At 44.5% G+C, this 16857-nt stretch overlaps 1 protein-coding gene across 1 annotated transcript in view; it reads left to right on the top strand.

Moving 5' to 3' along the window:
• ddx39a (DExD-box helicase 39A) overlaps window positions 1–16857 on the top strand; it is a 32120-nt gene that overhangs the window by 11740 nt on the left and 3523 nt on the right. The window contains exons 2-8 of the mRNA XM_003217302.3: window positions 8473–8683; window positions 9428–9555; window positions 11463–11555; window positions 13936–14119; window positions 14990–15108; window positions 15839–15970; window positions 16078–16187. Coding sequence (XP_003217350.1) covers window positions 8476–8683; window positions 9428–9555; window positions 11463–11555; window positions 13936–14119; window positions 14990–15108; window positions 15839–15970; window positions 16078–16187 — 974 coding nt within the window. The 5' untranslated portion in view covers window positions 8473–8475. The remainder of the gene's footprint in view (window positions 1–8472; window positions 8684–9427; window positions 9556–11462; window positions 11556–13935; window positions 14120–14989; window positions 15109–15838; window positions 15971–16077; window positions 16188–16857) is intronic.

The raw sequence follows: 16857 nt of genomic DNA, 5'->3' as shown, positions 1-16857 counted from the left end.
GGATGGAAAGCTGAAGAAACGTTTAACTTAGTCCCCAAACACTCATGGAAATGTTTCCAAAAGCGTGACACAAATTGCGGAGCCCTATCTGAAATAATCACCTCGGGTGCTCCGTGCAAACGATAGATGTGCTTAGTAAATAGTAAGGCCAACGTAGGGGCCGCCGGAATGGTTGAACAAGGAATAAAATGAGCCAGTTTACTAAATAAATCCACCACCACCCAAATACAAGTATAACCCCCAGACTTAGGCAAATCTGAAATGAAATCCATGGAAATGATTTGCCATGGCCTGTCCGGAACAGGTAAAGACGACAACAACCCTCTAGGGCGCCCAACAGGCGTCTTACTCTGCTGGCAAACGGCGCAGCTGTCACAAAAGCGCAGAATGTCTTGCCGCATCTTTGGCCACCAATAGCTCCTGGTAATGAGCTGCACGGTCTTGAATCTGCCAAAGTGCCCAGCCATGGGTTCGTCATGGTGGGCTCTAATCACCTCCAACCTGAGGGCCCCCACTGGTACGTAGACCTGCCCCCTGCGTACCAATACTCCGTCTTGATCTTGTAGATGCGGCAGTATGGTACGGTTACCTGCTGAGAGCAGCATCAGTTGCTCCTGTGTCCACACATCATCCCTCTGAGCCGCAAGGATCTGGTCATGTAACCCGAGCTCATTATCTACAACACACAGAGAGGCAGTAGGCAAGATGGTCTGACATACAACCTGCTCATTGGTCTTAAACTCCGGCTTGCGGGATAAAGCATCGGCCCGCAAGTTTGCCTTCCCCTCTACGAACTGCACCTTGAAGTTAAACCTGGAGAAAAACAAAGCCCATCGGATTTGACGCTGGTTTAACTTCTTTGCTGTTTGCAAGTGCTCTAAGTTCTTGTGATCAGATCTGACCACGATCTGGTGCCGTGCCCCTTCAAGCCAGTGCCGCCACACCTCAAACGCCACCTTAATCGCCAACAACTCCTTCTCCCATATGGTATAGTTCTGCTCGAAGGGTGTTAGTTGCCGCGAGTAAAATCCACAGGGACGCAAGGTCCCTGAGGAGTCCTTCTGAGACAATACAGCCCCCAACGCGTAGCTAGAAGCGTCCGCTTCTACCACGAACGGTTTGTCAACATCAGGATGGGTTAGTATGTTGTCCGATTGAAAACTAGACTTAAGTTGTAGAAACGCCTCGTGAGCTTCCCGCCCCCACACAAATGGCTGTTTCTTGCGCAGAAGCTGCGTCAAAGGTACCGTGAGCTTTGCAAAATTCGGAATAAACTCCCGGTAGTAATTAGCGAAACCTAAGAACCTTTGTACATCCTTCTTAGTTTTCAGCTCCTGCCATGAGTTGACGGCGTCAACCTTATGTGGGTCCATTTTAAGTTCCCTACCTGACACTACATGACCTAGGAACTCCACTTCAGGCACATGAAAGACGCATTTGGAAGCCTTGGCGAAAAGCCCATTAGCCCGCAGTCGGTGCAGAACCTGCTTGACATGTTGACGATGTTCTTTCTCGTCCTTAGAAAAAATCAAGATATCATCCAAATAAATCACTAAAAATTGGTCAATTAGGTCCCTGAACACATCGTTCATGAACCTCTGGAAGACCGCAGGAGCATTACAAAGCCCAAAAGGCATGACTCGGAACTCGTGGCATCCGAAACACGTGTTAAATGCCGTCTTCCATTCATCCCCTTCCCGTATACGGATTAAGTTATAGGCCCCCCGCAGGTCAAGCTTGGTAAAGACCTTAGCCCCTTGCACCCTTGATAACAGTTCCGAGATTAAAGGGAGCGGGTACCTATCCCGAATGGTGTATTTGTTTAGGATCCGATAGTCGCAGACCAACCTAAGTTCCCCAGTCTTTTTGGCTACAAAGAATACTGGTGCCGCAGTTGGAGAACTAGATGGGCGAATAAACCCCTTGGCTAAATTTTCATCTAAAAACTCCCGCAAAGCTTGCCTTTCCGGTACAGTCAAGGCATACAGCCTCCCTGCTGGCAGTTTCGCACCTTCTGCCAGCTTGATGGCGCAATCATATGGCCTGTGCGGTGGTAATTTGTCCGCTTCTCTTTTACAAAATACATCAGAGAACTCCCCATACTCAGCAGGCACTCCCTCCATATCAGCATGAGTAACGTTTAAAGTGCAACAATCCTGCCTCTTTAAGATCACTTTACGTGTTGCCCAATCCACTTGTGGGTTTACTACAGCTAGCCAATCCATCCCCAGGATCACATCATATCTAGGCAAGCTCGTAATATCCCACACAAACGTTCCCGTTACTCCCTGCACCTCCCACGTTACTGCTGAGGTTTCCTGGTTAACCACCCCAGTCTCCAGCAGTCTCCCATCTGCTCCCTCCACCCACACGTCGCATGCCTTGCGCACTCTAGGAATGCCATGCTTCTTAGCAAACTCAATATCTATATAGGAGACCGTAGCTCCTGAGTCCAGCAGTGCCAGAGTAGAAACAAGTTCCCTTCCCCCAACAGATAATGTAATGGGTACGAAAACATGCTTCCTCCCCTCAGTTGACTGCTTGAGGAGCCCTAGTGCGTTGGACTCACGTCGCACTAGGGCTGGCCTTTTCCCGAAAGCTGGGAAGGTTTCACATTACAATTTTTGGCAAAATGCCCAGCATTCCCACAGTACAAACACAAGCCCAGCTGCCTCCTACGGCTCTTTTCCTCTGTAGACAGTTTTTTAAAGACCCCAAGCTCCATGGGCTCTTCCCCCATCACCACAGGTGCCCTGGTTACATGCATGGGTGGCGCACACATTGCTTTTGAGTGTTTACGAGCCTCGAACCTTGCGTCTAAACGCAGCACCTTAGCTACTAAGGCGTCCCAGCTTTCAGCCGGCTCCAAGCGTGCTAATTCATCCTGGAGCATATCACTTAACCCGGCAGTAAATAAAAGCATGAATGCATTTTCCCCCCAATCCAGCTGGTGGCGATACAGGTTAAACTTATTTAAGTAATCCAAAACAGTCCCCTTTCCCTGTTTCAACCGATACAGAGCCCACCCAGCGTTCTCCGTGCGGAGAGGATCCCCAAAAGTATCAGTTAACAACTTTTTGAAATTATTCAAATTGTCCTTGACTGGGTCATTTCCCAAAATTAAATTAGTGGCCCATTGTCCTGCGGGACCGGTCAACAAACTCAAAATAAAAGCCACCTTACTAGTGTCAGTAGGAAAAGCATGAACACTGAGCTGTGAAAAATAAAGCTCCACTTGTGCCAAAAAGGTTGGCAACTTGCACCTGGTTCCGTCAAAGCGTTCAGGAGTCAAAACATGTCCTTTCACAGCAAAAGCTGTTTGGCTTACGGTAAAGGCCGTTTGCAATTGGTCTACTTTGGCTCTTAACTCATCCATCGTCTTCCTGACGGGTTTATTGCTGCAATAAACTTTTTATGGGCGTCGGGCAATCTGTCACAGACAGAACGCCACAAGATTCAAAGTAACAGAGTTTATTAGATTACAGAACTCAAAAATGCCCGTAAAAACACAAGGGCCAGGCAGTTTTTGCCTTTAGTAGCAAAAAGGGACAAAAGTAAATGTTCAAAAGATAAACCGGATTAAACCGGAGTTTAATCCGGGTAAAAACAAACTGCTTGCTTCAGCCTAGGTATTAACAGAACAAAAGCCAAGGAACAAAAGATACAAAGAATGCAACTAATTGGCAGCAGATTCCTCTCTGCTGCCAGCACTGTGCTTAGAGTAACTTGCGTCGCTCCCACACACACACAGTAGACAGGAACTCCAACACGAGCAATTCAGCCAAGGATTGCAGAAGTAGAGTAGACCAGTTCCGTTCCGTAGATCAAAGCCAGAAGCAGACGTTTGTAGTTTTTCCAAGTCCAAGAAGGGGGGAAGACAAGCCGTGGTCAGTTCAGTCCGGGTTCTCAAAGCAGGAGATGGCGTCCGTCAGAAAGACGACGGAAGGTCAAGCTAATAAGAGTAAGCACAGGTTTGCACAAACAAATGCCCACACAATCCCTCCCGCCGTCTGACCTTGGATTCCAATCAACTTACGTCTCAGCACAGGAAAGCACACAAGTCTTCAGGGAAGCGTCCCACACACACACGGATCCCAAGCGTTTGCCCAGATTACCTTGCCCGACGCAATTTGCAATTGCTCCCAAGCCCCATTTTATGCCAGTTACAAATCTTCATCACTGTCAGCTGTCCTCCTTAACCCGGGCGTTTCCTCATCACTTTCCTCGTCAGAGCTGGAACACCTCTGACTACGCCCAACAGCATCTCCAGCTGTGGATCCCGTCCCATCCCTCCAGCTAAGCCATGGGTCTAATCCTGAAGGTCCCCATTCATCTTCTGTCCCATCATGGCCAGTGGCACCCAATTCCTCCCTTACCCGAGTCCAATCCATCTCATCCTCCTCTGAGCTAACCAGCCCCTCCTCCATTCTCTCCGTAAACCCTTCGAAAGATTCTTCGTCAGATGGTGCTGCAAATATGTCTCGCAGTCTTTTTCTCTCTCGCTCCTCGAGAGTATCTGACTCCCGAGGAGTCTTACGCCCACGTCTGTCAGTAACAGAGCCATGAGGCTCAATCATAACAAGACCTGATCAATACAGTTGAAGTGGTTGGATCCTTAGGGGCAAGTGACCATGTGCTCCTGCAGTTTGCAATACAAAGGAATGCTGAAACTAAGACAAGTCAAACACGCATTCTGGACTTTAAGAGAGCTGACTTCCAAAAAATGAAGGAATTACTGAGCGGCATTCCATGGACGCCGATATTAAAAAACAAGGGAGTTAAGGATGGATGGGAGTTTTTCAAAAGTGAAATACTCAAGGCGCAAATGCAAACAGTGCCAACAAAGAAGAAAAATAAGACAAGTGCAAAGAAGCCAGAATGGATGTCCAAAGAACTTCTAACTGAGCTAAAGCTCAAAAGTGACATGCACAAGAAGTGGAAAAGGGGAGAAATCACCAAAGAAGAATTCAAACGTATAGCCAACACCTGTAGGGAAAAGGTTCGCAAGGCTAAAGCGCAAAATGAGCTCAGGCTTGCCAGGGACATAAAAAACAACAAAAAAGGCTTTTTTGCTTACGTTGGTAGAAAAAGGAAGAAAAAGGAGGCGATAGGGCCATTGCAAGGAGAAGATGGGGTGATGGCGACAGGGGACAGGGAAAAGGCAGAACTACTTAATGCCTTCTTTGCCTCGGTCTTCTCAGAAAAAGAAAGCCATCTTCAACCTCAGCAACACGGAATGGACGAAGGATTGGGGGAAATCCAACCCCAAATAGGGAAACAAGTTGTCCAGGAACACTTGGCCTCTCTAAACGAATTCAAGTCCCCAGGGCCAGATCAGCTACACCCAAGAGTACTGAAGGAACTAGCGGAAGTTATTTCAGAACCACTGGCAATTATCTTCGAGAGTTCTTGGAGAACGGGAGAAGTCCCAGCAGATTGGAGGAGGGCGAATGTGGTCCCTATCTTCAAGAAGGGAAAAAAGAACGACCCAAACAATTACCGTCCGGTCAGCCTCACATCAATACCAGGCAAAATTCTGGAAAAGATCATTAAGGAAGTGGTCTGCGAACACTTAGAAACAAATGCGGTCATTGCTAATAGTCAACACGGATTTACCAAAAACAAGTCATGCCAGACTAATCTGATCTCTTTTTTCGATAGAGTTACGAGTTGGGTCGATACAGGGAATGCTGTGGATGTAGCGTACCTGGATTTCAGTAAGGCCTTCGACAAAGTCCCCCACGACCTTCTGGCAAACAAACTAGTAAAATGTGGGCTAGACAAAACTACGGTTAGGTGGATCTGTAATTGGCTAAGCGAACGAATCCAAAGGGTGCTCACCAATGCGTCGTCTTCATCATGGAAAGAAGTGACAAGTGGAGTGCCGCAGGGCTCCGACCTGGGCCCGGTTCTGTTCAACATCTTTATTAACGACTTAGACGAAGGGTTAGAAGGCACGATCATCAAGTTTGCAGACGACACAAAACTGGGAGGGATAGCTAACACTCCAGAAGACAGGAGCAGAATTCAAAACGATCTTGACAGACTAGAGAGATGGGCCAAAACTAACAAAATGAAGTTCAACAGGGACAAATGCAAGATACTTCACTTCGGCAGAAAAAATGGAAATCAAAGATACAGAATGGGGGACGCCTGGCTTGACAGCAGTGTGTGCGAAAAAGACCTTGGAGTCCTCGTGGACAACAAGTTAAACATGAGCCAACAATGTGATGCGGCTGCTAAAAAAGCCAATGGGATTCTGGCCTGCATCAATAGGGGAATAGCGTCTAGATCCAGGGAAGTTATGCTCCCCCTCTATTCTGCCTTGGTCAGACCACACCTGGAATACTGTGTCCAATTTTGGGCACCACAGTTGAAGGGAGATGTTGACAAGCTGGAAAGCGTCCAGAGGAGGGCAACTAAAATGATTAAGGGTCTGGAGAACAAGCCCTATGAGGAGCGGCTTAAAGAGCTGGGCATGTTTAGCCTGCAGAAGAGAAGGCTGAGAGGAGACATGATAGCCATGTACAAATATGTGAAGGGAAGTCATAGGGAAGAGGGAGCAAGCTTGTTTTCTGCTGCCCTGCAGACTAGGACACGGAACAATGGCTTCAAACTACAGGAAAGGAGATTCCACCTGAACATCAGGAAGAACTTCCTCACTGTGAGAGCTGTTCGACAGTGGAACTCTCTCCCCGGGGCTGTGGTGGAGGCTCCTTCCTTGGAGGCTTTTAAGCAGAGGCTGGATGGCCATCTGTCGGGGGTGCTTTGAATGCAATTTCCTGCTTCTTAGCAGGGGGTTGGACTAGATGGCCCATGTGGTCTCTTCCAACTCTACTATTCTATGATTCTATGATTCTAGATGCTCTTCCCTGATTTATAATTCCACATCTTAAACTGTTAAAGTAATCCCTCTGTTTTGTTGACATCTTGGCATCTTACATGAAGCAACCACTGGGTAACGTTTCTAAATACTGTCCTCTGTGATGTGGCCAATTTAATACTTATGAAAGTGCAACCTGGCTAGAAGAACTTCTGAAATTCATACTTTAGCCAAATAGTTAGGCACTCTTTGGGTGGATATGCAAATGGAAAATTAATATGGGTTTACATTTTCCTTTCTGTTTGCTTGGCAGATGATGAAATCAGTCAGTCTGCACTAAAAATGAGAGAAATCTTTCTAAAGTTTATATAAAAATAAGTACAAGTTGATAGTTCTAAAAGGAGAATTTCTGAGATCAAATGGCTACAGTTTTCTTTCAAGTTCCACAAGGATGTGCAAAATATGGGGAAAGGGAGGTGCTTCCAGCTGTTATTACAAATATGAGATTAAATCTTACTTCTTATTACTGTTACTTCATTATTTATCTTCTTCTTGTTGTAATCCACAATATTTATTAACTTTATATTCATATTATTCTGTGTTTGGACTCAAGGTGGTTAACAATCCCCCACAGTGGTCATAGTTTTAAAAAGTGCAATACAAAAAAAAACCAATTAAATAATATAGTGTGGATAAAGGTAAAAACAGATTAAAATACAATAAAAACACAAAATATAGTTCTCCTATATTTTGTCTCCACTTTTCTTAAACTATTTGTGCAAACTTGAAATACATCTCTGATGATTTGCCCTTACTTCCATTCACTTTACTGTGCAGCCACACTGGTTTTTAAAAAGGTGTTTCAATCTATTCTGCTTTTATGTTATTTTTAGTGATTGTGTTTTTAGCAGTTTCCTCTTCATGAAATCCTGCCTATGCTAGGTGTCTATTTCCTTTAGTATCTCTGACTATGGGATTGTGCCCAATATTTCCCAGAGCTTGATTAAAAACAGTTTCCCAAACTTCTTTACTCAGTTCGACAATAATGAAGTCTAGCATTACATGATCACTGTTCCCTTAAGTTCTTTGATTCCACTTTGATCCCAAGTTCTTTGATTCCACTAAGCTGCTTCTCCCAATTGGTTAGGATTGAGTCCAAGACTGCTGGCTTCCTTGATCCTTCAACTTTTGAAAGCAGAATATCTGCTCTTTTGTTGCAGAACCAGTGGCTAGCAGAGCAAATCACCTAGCCAATATCAGAGTAATTGAACTACCAAATCTTGTTTCTTTGAGATGTTTGAGATTTGTTTCAGAAAGACATTATCTACAGGTCTTCTTAGATTGGTGGCCTGCCATGTTGTTGTTATTGTTTCTCGGGTGCTCTCCATTGATCTATTTCGATCACATAGATTTCTGGACAAGTGGGCATGAATGTGAAATATAATGCTGCTCTCCCTCTTTTTCCTTCCCCACCTGTTGTTTTTAAATACATGTAGTGTATTCCCCAGTTGTTATATTCCAGTCATGGGAGTCATTCCACCAAGTTTCTGTTATGTCTACAAAGTCATAGTTAATGGTAATCACTGGCTTAACTGTCTTTCTGCAAGGCTCTAGAAACACTCATTAATATGCATGTTGCCTTCCCATAGAACATGGCAGAGCAGGATGTGGAGAATGAATTACTGGACTATGAGGAGGACGAAGAGCCCCAGGCAGTGAATGATGCCACCCCTGTCCCTGCTAAAAAGGACGTGAAGGGTTCTTACGTTTCCATTCACAGTTCTGGCTTCCGTGACTTCCTGCTCAAGCCAGAACTGCTTCGTGCCATTGTGGACTGCGGTTTTGAGCACCCATCAGAAGGTAGGAGCTGAGCCAAGGCCCTTGGCCCCCTCGTCAGCCAGCCCAGCCCACCCACCGGAGAGCAACTGCCAGTGGTGCCAAGCGGTACAGGGTGAGAGCTGGGGGCTGCAGGGAGCAGGGGCGGGAGGGGCAAGGGATGGGGGGAGCTATATTTGACATTATTCTTTAGCTAAATCAGGTTTGGGAAGCCTGTGCTGTACCACCAGATACTGTTAGGTGTCCATCATCCCTGGGCAGCATGGCCATGTTTGGGAAATGTAGGCAGTTGTAGTTGAACACCACCCAAAGGGCTATGGTTCCCAATTTAGAGTTCATGTCGTAGATAGTGGATTTTACTTGGGCACAGAAGTTATTTGGGACTGAGAGACCTCATAGTTCTGCTCATCCAATTAAGTGGAGGACCTGGCACAGTGCTTAAGGGAGAAGGCTGGGGGTTGGGTGGGTTGCAGATATTATATCTAGAGTCTTTTCTGGCCTGCTTGCTTTGATTTGTCATTCAAGACAATAAAATTGAACATCTTATTGCTTGTACAGTAATTGCCTGAAGTGTGAAAAAGTATAGAAAGTGTATAGCAAGGTCACACTTCTGGAACAGTTTTATGTGGGGTTATCCAGTTTTAAAGATGTGGGAAAGAGCTTGGCTTGAGGTCTCTTGGGGTTCATTCTATTCATTCTGGGTTTTCCCATTTTCACAAACCTTACCAAATCTCTTTGTATGACTGCTTTTTCTTCTTGCCCTCACAGTGCAGCATGAATGCATTCCACAGGCAATCCTAGGCATGGATGTTTTATGCCAAGCCAAGTCAGGCATGGGCAAGACAGCTGTCTTTGTATTGGCTACGCTGCAGCAGATTGAACCGACAGATGGGCAAGTATGTATTGAGGAGTAGTGGTCTCCTGTGTTCATGACACATGTCACTTCTATTCTGGAAAAAAAATGTTAGTAGAATGATTGGAATCCAAAAATGTGTAGTAGACATCATACCCTTGGGCAAGACTAAGACTTTGAAAAGTTGGTATAGGGGCTTGGGCAGTGTTATAGATAAGGACTCCAGGGCCATTAAGAAAGGCTAATGAGACTTCTTTCTCAGTGCTATTACAGTAGAGTCTCACTTACCCAACATAAACAGGCCCACAGATCATTGAATAAGCGAATATGTTGGATAATAAGGAGGGATTAAGGAAAAGCCTATTAAACATCAAATAAGGTTATGATTTTACAAATTAAGCACCAAAGCATCATGTTTAACAACAAATTTGACAGAAAAAGTAGTTCAATACGCAGTAATGCTACATAGTAATTACTGTTTTTACGAATTTAGTACCAAAACATCACAATGTATTGAAAACATTGACTACAAAAACATTGACTACTAAAAGGCAGACTGCGTTGGATAATCCAGAATGTTGGATAAGTGAGATTCTACTGTACTTGTAACTGAGATGAGCTTTTAGCTAGCTTCCTGTCTTTCTTAACTGAGACATTGCATAGGTGTTTGCAGTTAGTTTCTGTAGTGACACAGCTATAACCAGACTTATTTATTCTTGATTTGTATTTATTTATTTATATTTCCTGGCATGGAATCCAAAGCTTACAAAGGCTAAAAACAATGCTAGCTAAAAAATTTGACTTTTTTTTAAAAAAAACAACAACTGCTAAACCCTTGTGCACCATTTAATGCACTCTGGGGGCCCATCTACATAGCACCTAAAACATGGAAGTTGCCAGACTAAAAAGGGGGGGGGGGTGGCTACAGGATGCTAGTGTGTAATCCACTGCAATGGACGAAAAACACGGGGTAAAAAGGTTCGCTTACATCCCAATTCCATCCAGAAAATGTGCATATTTGCATCCCTGTATATTTCTGCACTTGTGAAAAACAGGTGATTTCCTTCCTTCCCCCAGTGGAGAATGCTCCAGCGCACTTGCACTTTTAAAAAGCCCTCAACAGCTGATCAGCTGATTGAGCTGTGAAATGGACACACAGCTGTTTAAAAGGAAGCACATATGGAGAGCATATGAAACTCTTTATTTTAAACTTTCTAATCTTAAACAGAGCTTGAATTAACAATTGGGGGAAAAGAGAGCTCCGGAGGAAGTTCTTTTAAAAAAATGTCCACCATTATGCACTGGAATGTGTATTCACACATATGAACCTGCTTATATTAAGATACTTGCATGTGTGCATATACAATCCTGTGCATATAAAATCCTGTGAATAACTGAGTGATTAAAAAAAAACCTTCTGCCAGATGTCCCCCATCTGCCCTCCATCTTGTTCTGATATAGAGGAAGCCTGTGAGGACAGCGGAGGACCAAATCCTGGGACTAACAGGTCTGTGTGGGGACCTGCAGTCAGTTCCTGAGATTTTTTTGTTTGTAATGTAAAATGCGGGTTTTGGCGCTGTCTGGAAGTGCCCTGAGTTCCTTACAAGGTCACCTTCAGTATCCCCAAATCTACAATAATCAATCTGTATCAATCTTAATCTGGATAGTAATTTGAAATAGATGCTGTTTCTCCCAAGTTTCATCAATTCATGGGATTTGTTGTATCTGACCTCTGAGTGTATCCTGTTAATTGAGTAAGAATCCAAACTGTTCCATACTGTTACTATGAAGAAAGGCTACATGTATAATACTAAACTACCAAATTCTGAGTGGTGCTGTATATGCTGCAGATGATCATATCCTTATTCAGGAAAGTAACTCCAGGCCCAGGTAGCATTGGGGAAATCCTGAGCTGAACTTCATATGAGCATATTATTTTCTTTCTTGTAGGTATCAGTGTTAGTGATGTGCCACACCCGGGAGCTGGCCTTCCAGATCAGCAAAGAATATGAGCGCTTCTCCAAATATATGTCTGCTGTCAAGGTAAGGGATGTTTTGCTGCTTTTGTGTCAGTGACTGATAAGCCGGTGGATGTTGCCCTGTTCAGGAAACAAGATGACGGAAAGGGGTTGTGCAATTACAAGGACTGTGCAGTGCTGGCTACTTCCTATGAGGAAGTAAGCAGTTTAATGAAGATTTATATTTTTGCAGAGGTTTGTTTGTGAGTCTGTACCTTACTGTAAGGAAAAGGCAGAGAAGGGAAGAGAAAAGAAGGGAAAAAATGGATGAAAAAAAGGAAGATGAAGGAAGAGAAAGCAAAGAAATAGCTTTCTGTAGTTCCATTGTCATGGACCGACCATTACCTGGTCAGGTTTAGGCTTACAGTGACTTCTAACCTCTGCAAGAGTGGAGGACCTATTTAGACGGTTTGCCCTAGGAGACTCATGGACATAGATGGGTTCCTGACGGCTCTTGGGGAGTTTCCCGCCACCTCAGTAGGTGATCCTGTCAAAGCCCCGGTTGATCTCTGGAATGGGGGCTGATCCAGTGTGGCAATGTTGAATCAACCCTGGGATTGTTTAGCACCTCCACCGCTGTGGAGGCTGGAGGGAATCCACTGATTATCCAGCGGTATTGAACCTGATTCAGTGCTGCCTGACAGCCACCCTTACTGTCCCCTCCCATCCTCCTTGTTGCAGGAGCCAGGGGATACGGCATGGGTTGTGCCAGTTGCTCATTGGGGAAATGGCCAGGGTGGTGGACACAATTGCTCCTGAACGTCCCCTCTCACAGAGCAGAGCCAAACCAGCCCCTTGCCTTTCCAAGGAGTTGGCGATGAAGCAAGTGAGACCGAGATTAGAGAGACGTTAGGAGAGAACTTGAAGCGAATCTGGCCAAGCATGGGCTAGAGCATATTTGAAAGCCTACTCCATGGCAATGGAGGCAGTGGAGAAATCGTTCATTACTGCCACCCTTGCATCTGCAAGGAACTGCCCAGCTGACCCATTTTAAGTGGTCAGAGGATTGTTACTGGTCTTTAAGGAGAAATCCTTGATGATTCTGCAGCCCGCTGTGAAGAACTTGCATGGCACTTTGCAGATAAAGTATCTTGGATTCGTTCCGACTTGAATGCAGTTATTGATACAGTTCTAGAGGATGTAACTCTGGCTACTGCTTGTCCATTTGTGCAGCCTGAGGGTGGGGACAGACAGGATCCTTGGAAAGGTGAGAGATACTACATGTATTCTAGGTCCTTGTTCTTCTTGGCTGATCAAACAGGTCAGAGAGGGACTGGCAGAATGGGTGATGGTGGTGGTCATTGCCTCCTTAGAACAACGCAAAGTTCCAGCTTGCTTAAAGGAGGTAGTTGTGAGACCAATATTTAAAAAGCCATCTCTGAACCCCTCCATAATGGAAACTATCGACCAGTGTCCAACCTCCCCTTTTTGAGCTAGGTTTTTGAGCATGTGGTGGCCTCCCAACAGATTATCTAGATCCATTTCAATCTGGTTTCAGGCCTGGCTATGGAACAGAGACAGCTTTGGTTGCCTTGATGGATGACCTATGCAGAGAGCTAGACAGGGGGAGTGTGTCCCTGTTGGTTCTCTTGGATCTCTCAGCAGCTTTCAGTACCATTGACCATGGTATCCTTCTGGGTCATCTCACTTGGATGAGACTAGGAGGTACTGTCTTACAGTGGCTCTGGTCCTTCCTGGATGGGTGTACCCAGAAAGTACTGCTGAGAGACTCCTGTTTGAACCCCTAGCTGTTGACCTGTGGGGTTTCTCAGGGGTCCCCCATGCTGTTTAACGTATACTTGAAACCTCTGGGAGAGTTATCCAGAACTTTGGAGAACAGTACCACCTATATGCAGATGACACCCAACTCTACTACTTGTTTCCATCCAAAGCCAAGGAAGCTATTCTGACCCTAATGGACTGGATGAGGGCAAACAAATTGAAACTTAATCTAGACAAGACAGAGGTATTCCTGGTCAGTTGGAAGGCAGATCAGGGAATAGGGATGCAGTCTGTGCTGGATGGGGTCACACTCCCCCTGGAAGCCCAGGTATCTGTGGTGGGGGATACAAGAGAGGGCCTTCCCGGTGGCTGTCCCTCGACTCTAGAACTCCTTGCACAGGGAAGCCAGAATGGCCCCCTCCCTGCTGTCCTTCTGGTGGCAGGCTAAAACCTTTTCATTTAGACAGGCTTCTAAAGAGGAAGGCTTTTAAGAGCAAGTCAGGGGGTCTATGAATTTTAGCTTTGAATATGTTTTATTGGATTTTAACTGAAATTTAATACTAGTATGTTTTATTCTGTATAGCAGCGATTGTAGATTGCAGCCGAATCACAAAGGTTTTGTCATTACGGTAGATAGCTGGTTTTGTCAATCTGTATAACAATGACTCCTAATTGACCTGCAGGTATCAGTCTTCTTTGGGGGCCTTTCCATCAAGAAGGATGAAGATGTGTTGAAAAAGAATTGTCCGCATATCGTGGTGGGGACCCCAGGCCGTATTCTAGCACTTGTTCGCAACAAGACGCTCAACCTGCGCAACGTGAAGCATTTTGTGTTGGATGAATGTGATAAGATGCTTGAGCAGCTGGGTAAGGGACAGTTTGGGACGGCTTCGATGAAGGAGATGTTAGTTTTTGTTGTCACAGTCCGAAGTTTTTAATCTTTTCTGTGTGAAAATTGTTTCCAATGAGGTACTAAACTGTGGTTTCACATTGCAAAACACAGTCTTTTTCAAAGCATGGCTTTTAGAAGTTTCAGATAGAAAATAAAAACTTAGAAGTTTATTTTATACTGTACTGCTTTTCCACTTTGAAGAGAAATGGCATTAAAGATCTCACCAGTTATGCTTGCCTACAGACCAGAATCAGACTAGTTGCGACACACTTGCAAATTATATCTAAGCATTCCCAATCACCAGATATTGTTGAACTATAGTTTTCATAGTTTATTTTATGTTAGCTGTATTTATTCCATTTGTTTCTTCCTATAAACTGTTCATTGGTAATGCTGATCAGAAACGAAGCGAGTCATAATTAGGGACATTTGGAATCCATCATTTTGGGGAAAGTCTGCCAGATCTAGTTCAAAGAAGTGTTTTAACTTTTTTCTAACAGGGAAATGAAGTAGTATGTGAAGGTAAATTTTGGGCTGATTTGGCGCAGACTAAAAACACTATGGCTTACACAGTAGAGATGTGGAGGATCATTCCCCAAATGTTGAGGAAGAAGGCTGGGAGGTTCTTTAGGACATTTTGTTGAATGAAACTGATCCAAAGGGGTCCCATAAATTGAGGAGAGGTTCTCTAGGGACCATCACAGTCTGCAGTTCTGCCCCCATTCTTCAAACCACAGAAGAGCAGAGGCATGATGCATCTTGGGAATGGGGATAAGAGCTAGAATTTGGATTAATGCATCATTGAGTTTAGAACCCAGATCATTAACTCTCTTGTTTTTTTGTAGACATGCGCCGGGATGTGCAGGAGATTTTTCGACTGACTCCTCATGAGAAACAGTGTATGATGTTTAGTGCCACCCTGAGCAAAGAGATCAGGCCCGTTTGCAGGAAGTTCATGCAGGATGTAAGTCGTGGCTCCAGGGTTTGAAGAATCCTTTTAACTCAGTGGTTCTCAACCGGTGGGTCTTCAGGTGTTTACCAGCTATTAGGATTTCTGGGAGTTGAAGGCCAAAACATCTGGGAATCCACAGGTTGAGAACCACTGTTTTAACTGAAATTAAACTTGGGACCTTTTAGCATGCAAAGTATGTGCCTTATTACTTGAAGAGGATGAGGTATCTCATTTCCTCACTAATTGGAGTAAGTGTGTAATGGACAGGCAAAGGAAGTATCCAGTGTAGTAGAAAATGTGACAACCTGGAGCATTGTTGTAATGGTTGTGCAGCTTCAGAGTGATGTTACTAAATGCTGTCATTCATAAAAGAGAGCTGTATTGAAATAGCTATCCTGGGGACACCAGGACACCTGTGGATAAAACGTTAATTTAGGGCCTTGATTCATGCCTATCAAGTTAGATTCCTTTACTGTCAGGCACTTCAACCACTTTTTATGGATAATTAACAGTAGCAGGAATTCGTTCCTTCATATTGGGCATAGGAAGCTCTTTAGTGTGTGGAGATTTAATTTACACTTTTGCAGATATAATAGCCTACCCCCTTTATGCCCATGTAGCAATCAAAATAATGCAGACTACTATGCCAATTTGATACTTCTGGTTTTCAAAGCAAGAAGTGGGTGGAGGGTTTGGCTGTTGTTATTGATAAATGATTATAATAGTCTTTTACTGTTTGCAGCCTATGGAGGTGTTTGTGGATGATGAGACCAAGTTGACTCTCCATGGCCTGCAGCAATACTATGTGAAGCTGAAGGACACAGAGAAGAACCGCAAACTCTTTGACCTACTGGATGTGCTAGAGTTCAACCAGGTACACATGGGAGAGGGCTCTTAACAAGGGCTCCTGAGCTCAAGAGCTGGAGTTTGAGCAAAGCTGGCAAGCTCTTGAGACATTTTTTCCCTCTTGCCCCTTTGCAGGTTGTGATATTTGTGAAGTCAGTGCAGCGCTGCATGGCATTGGCTCAGCTTCTGGTTGAGCAGAACTTCCCAGCCATCGCTATTCACAGAGGCATGACTCAGGAAGAGAGGTGAGTGCAGCAGGATGGCTGTATTGTATGACAGCAACACAAATAAACCATTTCCCCTAATTACTTTATTTACATTTTGCTTCCTTTTTCAAAACTGCAGCTCAAGGTACCTTACAATATATTTTTTAATAAAATACATGTGCCTTTACCTGTAATTGATAGCATACAAAAGTTTTATTATGAAATAGCATTAAACTTTCTGTAGAATTGTGTTTGTAGCATTTGACTCATTCTGATAATGTTTTGGGCAGAAAATCGAACTCCAGGAGATCCGGAGGGGACCAGGTGTTGGGAGACTGCCTATACCTATTGAGATAAAATAGTTGACCCTGGCTTGCTGCATAGAAGGAAGGGAGGCCATGCAGGAATGTAGATTTTCCCTTGATTCACTTTCATAGCTTCTGAACATACCCAAAGGCTAAATCCTGTATCCAAGATTTGGCTCTATAAATGTTAGACTTTACCTTCCAGCATTCTTCACTGCCAATGCAGGCTAGGCCTGATGGGAGCTTTGTCTTTCATCTGGAGGTCGGAACTTTGGCCTTTTATGACTGTATGCATGTTGTAAATCTTTTGAGTTGGATATGCATGACAGGTATGTTGAGATGATTTAGGAAATGTCTGTGCATGTGTGTAAGGGCACACATGTCCTGATTGGGAGGGATGGAGG

The sequence above is a fragment of the Anolis carolinensis genome, chromosome 2 (assembly GCF_035594765.1).
Source record: "Anolis carolinensis isolate JA03-04 chromosome 2, rAnoCar3.1.pri, whole genome shotgun sequence".
NCBI lineage: Eukaryota > Metazoa > Chordata > Lepidosauria > Squamata > Dactyloidae > Anolis > Anolis carolinensis.
Note: the sequence above shows the minus strand (reverse complement) of the source record. Positions and strands in the feature narration are given on the sequence as shown.